Genomic DNA, 6,667 nt, shown 5'->3' on the forward strand with positions numbered 1-6,667 from the left:
ATCGATTCATGAATAGATACTCAACACTACACAGTGTATGTAGTGTGGGTGTGTGTCTCGGGATGGTTTGCCCCCACACTTTTGTCCAGACTGAAATATCTCAACAATTATGGGACTTATTGAAAGCAAATTTTTCCTGATCTTACTGTCTTTGGTGATGCCCTGACTTTTCCCCTGCACCACCATAAGTTGCACATCCGTGATGCCCAGAGGAAAGCTAATGACTTCCTTCACCCCTTTTACTTTTTTTTCAGTGACAAGAATCCAAATGCTTTGGTGACTTTTCCTCTAGATGAGGTTTGCCCACAGTGTGGCTGGATTTGGCCCACCAGATGTTTCTAATGAAAAAATCTAAAAAATCAATTTGATAGAATTAGAGTATGTTTGGGGAGGTAAAAATGCTCTTTAAATATGTAGTATCCCTAATTAATTATTGTTTAATTATTGTTACAATGTGCAGAGTGAGGCTTCAGTCAGTCAGTTGAGGGAAGTTGGGATTTTAGTACAGTTTGGCTTCTTCACAAAACAAGAGAACAGGTGTTTGCTTCTGGCCTGGGGCTCACTGTTTCAGTTTCAGTTTCAGCCCTCAAGGGGAAAAGTTTGGGCACCCCTGCTTACGTAGGTATAAAATTAGCCTATAATAAAGTCACACCAAGTACATGTCAAGATTATTTATCAATTAATCAGGTAGTCTATAAAACATATCATTTGGACATATAGTGAGTAATTTGTCAGGTGTGGAAAAAACAAACCATCACTGTCTCTCCAGCATGAAAAGTGATATTTTCTGTCTTTGCATTTCGCATCATTGCTAATTGAGCTTTGTCTCAGACTATTTGCCAGAAAACCTCATTTGAAGACATCATTTTGGGCTTGTAATCAGTACAACAAAATACTTCTTTCTCTTTATTTTATAATCAACTGATCCCTTAAGAGAAAAAGCTTCCAACAAATAGTGGACTATTGTTTAAACACAGCACAGTATTTTGCATGTCAATATCCTGACATCATATTTCATCAGGGTACGAATATGAATTTGTGTGTTTGGACCACATTCCTTGCTTTTTGGAGGAATTTAAAAAACAAAACAAAACAAAACAACAGTGACTCTCTGGCTGCACACAGTTTTAGTCATTGTCACAGTGATGGATGACTACCACAAAAACAGGTCTGACCTGTTCTCCACCAAAAACACTACATCCTCAGCAGCTGACATCAGCTGACACACAGATGTTGACAGATAACACTGACAGCAATGTGACGCTGGCTGTTTGCTGAGGTAGACGTAAGACACTGAATATCAATGACCTGAGCTCATCTGAACTAGAGATGAATCTGTTGCAGTTTTTGGGATTAGTGAGTGAAACACACCCAAGAACAGTTAAGGGTTTATTAAAAAGATTTCTGATTAGCAATTGGATCTTAAGAAGCCTACGTCAAAAACACGAAAGTCTATAGAATCAGCTTGCAGTCTTGAGGATGGATGCATGTCCGTACTGGACTTTCAGTGTGACTCATTGTTCCCTTGGTTAGTCATGAACTGGCGACCACCATCACTCAGAGAATGTAATGATTGTTGAAAAGGCTCTTTTTATGCATCAACGTAGACTTTCATTTGGCACTGATAGAGGACGGATTCATGACATGGTTAAAGGTAAATGACACATGAATTGTGTTTCAGACACTGTCTTACAAACACACAGAGAAAGAAAGGCTATATTGTTTCAGCAGTGTGTATATACTCTCACCACACACTGTAGTTCCCCTGCAGTTCCACTGAGAGACACTTCCTCCTTGGTGGTAAGTCTTTGTGACAATAGCATCTAATCTGAATGTGATTGGCCAGCAGCTGTGATGTCACAGCAGGGAGATTTCCCAAGAATGTGCGTCAGATGAGAGAGGTTAACCTGCAAAAGATTAACCCTCCTCCTCAGCGTTTGCTCGCAGGTCAGCAGCCCAGTAAGAAGAACTGTAAGGGACACAATACTGGCAGTTATGTTTCTATGTATTAAACAACACCAAAAAATGTTCTCAGGTGTCCCTGATCAGTCCCTGAAACAAGATTTTCTGAATTAAACTTCTATAGTCCATTGTATTTGTATGACACACTCTTTACTGTAAGACAGGATAAAACAAAAATCTGAAAAACGAAGAGTAAAGGGCACATTTAGTGTCAGAAGTTTAATGATGTCACAAGGGTCAGGACTACAAATCTCCTTAAAGTTAACCCCTTGGCACCTGAATTTATTTAGAATTATATTAAAATATTAGAGGCATTAGAGGAATGCATGCGCGATTTTGGCTGCAATGTGGATTAAAGCGGTAAGATGCGAATTTGCGACAATCGGCGTTAAGGAGTTAACAATAAAATCCTCATATCAGTTTTAAAACTGATTGGGAGTTAATGAAAGGCAGCTAGAACTACCTTAGCATTTACAGTCCTTGATCCTGATACTCCTAATACAGTGAAGAACTACAGTATTTCTTATTCATGTTTGTTAACCAACTGTGGATCTAATGGTGGTGGGAGTCGCATAAATCTTAAGCAACAGCCGGAGAAGGAAAGTCGTGTTTATGCTCCTCCAGGTGTGCATGTGTCTGAACAGCGTGTGTCAGACCATGTTACTCACCTGTGAGTAAGATGGGGCTCATGCCACCATGTCTAGACCTGATGTGCTCACACACACACTTACAAAAAGCCTCACAGGAATCTAATGTGCTTTACAAAGACTAATGTATGTATACATCTAACAGTTTCAATGTGAATGATGTAAGATTCCATCGCACTATTTAGATCCATGGAAAAATGTCAAGGTTATATTAACTGATCAAAGTCTGATATGTTTTATAAAATGCCAACATTGTTACTGTGTATAAAAACACATTAATTTTTGTTCACTCCGCTGTTCTTTCAAAGTGTGTTTCTGTGTACGCGCTTTCAGTGACTGAACATTTGTGGCAGATTAGAGGTGAACTGTGAAGACTGTCTGCAGCTTCAATATTTCTTCATCCTGGATTTTTCCTTCACCCCAGAAACACTTCTGAAGAGGCAGCGGGACTATTTTAGTGGGATTATCCATGAACTGACCTGATAAGTGAAGTTAGCACTTTTATCGCTCAGAAATGTTAAGAAATGTTCAGCACTGGTAGAAACATAATTGCTACATCCCTGCAAAGTTGGGGCTTTGTGAAGAGGACCCCTCCCTCCTACTGCCATCAGGCTTTTGTGAAAGACACCAGGTGAGGCTCCTGCTGTCTGGACCTGAGACTTTTTTTTTCCATGAATGGCCATAGACTGGACTACACCCTCTCAGGAGAACTCAAAACAATCACCTCGAGGAATTCAACACTTACTGTAGGACACTGTCTGTGTATGCACATAATAGTATGTCGATTTGCTTATGATTCGCTCAACATAGTGATTGCTTTTAAATTTATTGTTTCTTCTATTTTAACTCACTTTTTATTCGATTTGTGTGCCCATATGTCCCTTTCTCCCTTTCTGAATCCATTAACTCACTGTTGCACTCAAGTTAATAACAATATGCGTTAAGTTTTGTTTTTGGGTTTCCCCTTAAACATGTTTTTATAAAGCATATATAAACAGTAAGCAGTACTGGTACGTTGTCATGTTTATCTGTTAGCCATATCAGTAGCCTATAGTTTGTAGTATAAGAAGGTTTCCTCGCAGAAAGGTTGCTGTGGATATTCTCTTATGACACTGAAGATGAGCACTGCGTATACTTAATTTTAAATAGACCACATCATGTATGACCTATATATTTGTTAAGGGCTGGTAGCTTTCAATTGCAGCTGTATGGCCAATCGAATCATCAGTAGTTTTTACTGAACCTCTTTGCATCAGTGATCAACAGTGGTGGAAAATGTATTGGCCTTATCGTCTGAAATCATATGAAAGTAAGAATACAAAGGAAGTATCAGTACAAGGAATTTAAAGTATCAGAAGTAAAAGTATGCAGAAATATTGCCCCTTTGAGTTTTATATTATTGGCTCATTAATCTTGATAGAAACACTGTAGTTTAACCCCAGCAAATTACAATTCATTATTCATTTGTTAGGGTTAGGACTTTCCATTTATGTTGAACTAAACGCTTGCCTGTATTTAGCATTTTCACATTGTGCCCTCACTAACTCTCTGGATTATGCCACCTGATCACTGGAAAGTGAATCAACTAAAAAAAACAAGTTATCTATTTCCTAAAATCTCTGCCAAATGAAACAGTTCTCTCAATGAAACCTCTTGGAAACCAACAGGAGAATATTAGCACATCACAGACTGGTGAAATATACTGTTAGCCTATTTAATATACTGCTGGGTAGTTCAATTTACTGTGTTTTATCTGCTAATTGTATGTGTTGGATGTTTTCTGTCTTTAAAGCAACTAACTACCTTAGGATGAATGTAGTGAAGTAAAAATCTGCTCTAAAATGTACTTTAGTACTTTGAGTAAATGCTGTTCTTAGTTACTTACTACCAAATACAGTTATTGTAAATGCTACGTAGAAGAATACGTTTTGATGCTCCTCGCGACGTTTGCTAGTCGTCAATTAAGCTAGGTGGCTAAAGTCTGTGAAATAACGGAAAATAAAGACACAATAAAAGTAAAAGTACACGTTTAAAAGTTGTTAGATTTGTGTTATATTACTCCTCTTTTACATGAGCTAGCGGTGTCAGGTGTGAGCTGTGCCCTCCTACCTCAGCGCAATGTCCGGGCATATTGCGTGAGGAACTTTCTGGACGCGGCGGGTCGGCCCCGCCCACAGAGCGCGAGCTCAGCTGATGCAACCTGCCGGTATAAAAGCTCCGCGCTCCCCTCTCGCAGCCGCCGCGATCACCTAAGTCGATACATGGAGAGAACACAGACCGACCGTGCGGAGGAGACACCGGAGCTCGACAAACAGGAATCAGGATGGTGTATACCACGGCTCTGCTCTTTGGACACGGAGTGCCCGTCTTGCCGGAGGAAGAAAGTGTGGTGGAGATGATCGGGAGGTATTTCTCCCAGCTCACATCCCCGGGCCCGAAGGCTACTTCAGGCCGCCGGGGGAGCGTCGAAAGCTGCGATGAGAGAGAAAACAACTCGCCTGGTAAGTTGTTTTAAAAAGTTGAATGCAGTTTTTGTAAGTGATAGAGAAGAAGAAACGGCAGAAAGTTGTTCGTTTAAACTTTCAATGTACGCGCTCAGCGCTCATTGGCCGTCTTTGATATTAATGCGCTAACGTTAAAGTAACCACAATCGTAACATAGGAACTAGACCTACATTTACAGCACACCTGCATACAGAATATACTGTAGCCAGTTCTCACCAGGCGGAAGAACACATACAGAACAGCTGGTCTCCCTGATGAGGACGTTTCTGATGTAACTGATCCAGGTCTGAGATCAGCTGATGACGGGCTGAGGTGTTCTCACTGCTTCTCCTCTCAGCTGCTGATACAAAGCCTCTGCTCTGATGACTCTGGTAGTTTAGCGCAGCATTGCAAGACATTCCTCACATGATGAAAGAGACAGACAGAGCAAGGGTCAAGCTCTCACTTAAATGATGATACTCTGGAATTGCAGTTGGGTGCCAGTGGCTGTCAAAAAGCAAATTAAACATCAGCATCGATATTCACTTACTGCGATGTAGGCTCTGACTTATTAAATCGACTTATTCTAACAGCACTCCTGGTCTCTTTCTGCAGTTGCCAACTGGGAAGCTGGTTTGGAGCATGAGGAGCGGCTCCTTCAGCAGGACGTGACCCGGCAGATGGAGCGCTGTCTGACGGAGGCGAAAGCTTCCGCCCTCCACTGCCAGGTGCTGCTGCTGCCTCGCCAGATGACCGCCAGGGTGGGCCAAGACGTGGTACGGTCCTCCGCTGATGAGCCCTGTGGGCTCCGGGGAGCCTCCATCAAGGTCTACGTGGAGCGCAAAGATGGCCTGAAGTCTGTGGGGAGCATCCTTCCAGACCCAAGCGTCACCCCGACATTTGAACTGTCTGTGATCTTTAAGGCAGACAAGAAGGACGGCTGGCCGCCGCTCATGCACTTCTTTGATACCAACAAAGTGTTGAAGCTGAGACCAGACTACCGGCTGGTGAAGAGGAAGCTCTACTCCTCTGCCAGCCCTGTCATTCGTGATTTCAACTAGGGATGAAGTTGAAAATGTAAAGCTCTGTTTCACTGTTTACCTCTTTTTGTGTGTGTGAATGTTACTTCCAACTTTATCTTAAATATACAGACTACATGCACAAGGTTTGGCCTGGACTGCACTGGAAAATGCTGGAGTTTCCAGATGTTATATTTTAGCTCTGAGGAAGTGGCTTGTCCTCTTTCACACATGAATGTCTAACTTGGAGCCGGAGGTCAAACTGCCTGTTTTCCTACGCCAGCGTGACCACAGTATTTTGCACAGAATGGTTGATTGTTAAAAGTGTACACTGTAAACATAAAAACTTCCTTCCAGGAATGGGCAGGTCTCATTCCTGAAGTGTGCTGTACTTTTGTTATTTATAAAGTTGTAAAATAAATTTTTTAAAGGACTTTTCTTGTGCTTGCATTTGCTTTTATGTAACTGTAGGATATTGGCTGTTTGTCCCAGCACAGACACCATACATAATCGTGACGCACACGGCCAAGAATTATGGGACCAGATACTTAACTTG

At 41.5% G+C, this 6,667-nt stretch overlaps 1 protein-coding gene across 1 annotated transcript; it reads left to right on the top strand.

The window, feature by feature from the left end:
• Nucleotides 1-4,856: 4,856 nt before the first annotated feature.
• si:ch211-39i2.2 (uncharacterized protein LOC449866 homolog) lies at nucleotides 4,857-6,545 on the top strand. Its single transcript, XM_041944516.1, has 2 exons — nucleotides 4,857-5,110; nucleotides 5,708-6,545. Exons 1-2 carry the CDS (start codon nucleotides 4,933-4,935, stop codon nucleotides 6,151-6,153), a joined length of 624 nt encoding a protein of 207 aa, XP_041800450.1. The 5' UTR covers nucleotides 4,857-4,932; the 3' UTR covers nucleotides 6,154-6,545.
• Nucleotides 6,546-6,667: the final 122 nt, after the last annotated feature.

This window comes from Chelmon rostratus, chromosome 9, assembly GCF_017976325.1.
Source record: "Chelmon rostratus isolate fCheRos1 chromosome 9, fCheRos1.pri, whole genome shotgun sequence".
In the NCBI taxonomy this organism is placed as follows: Eukaryota; Metazoa; Chordata; class Actinopteri; order Chaetodontiformes; family Chaetodontidae; genus Chelmon; species Chelmon rostratus.

Bases quoted from the DNA above. Each gene is read 5' to 3' on its own strand.
- si:ch211-39i2.2 (XM_041944516.1), top strand. From the start codon at position 4,933: ATGGTGTATACCACGGCTCTGCTCTTTGGACACGGAGTGCCCGTCTTG. The intron at 5,111-5,707 runs GTAAGTTGTTTT...CTCTTTCTGCAG, and splicing joins GAGAGAAAACAACTCGCCTG to TTGCCAACTGGGAAGCTGGT.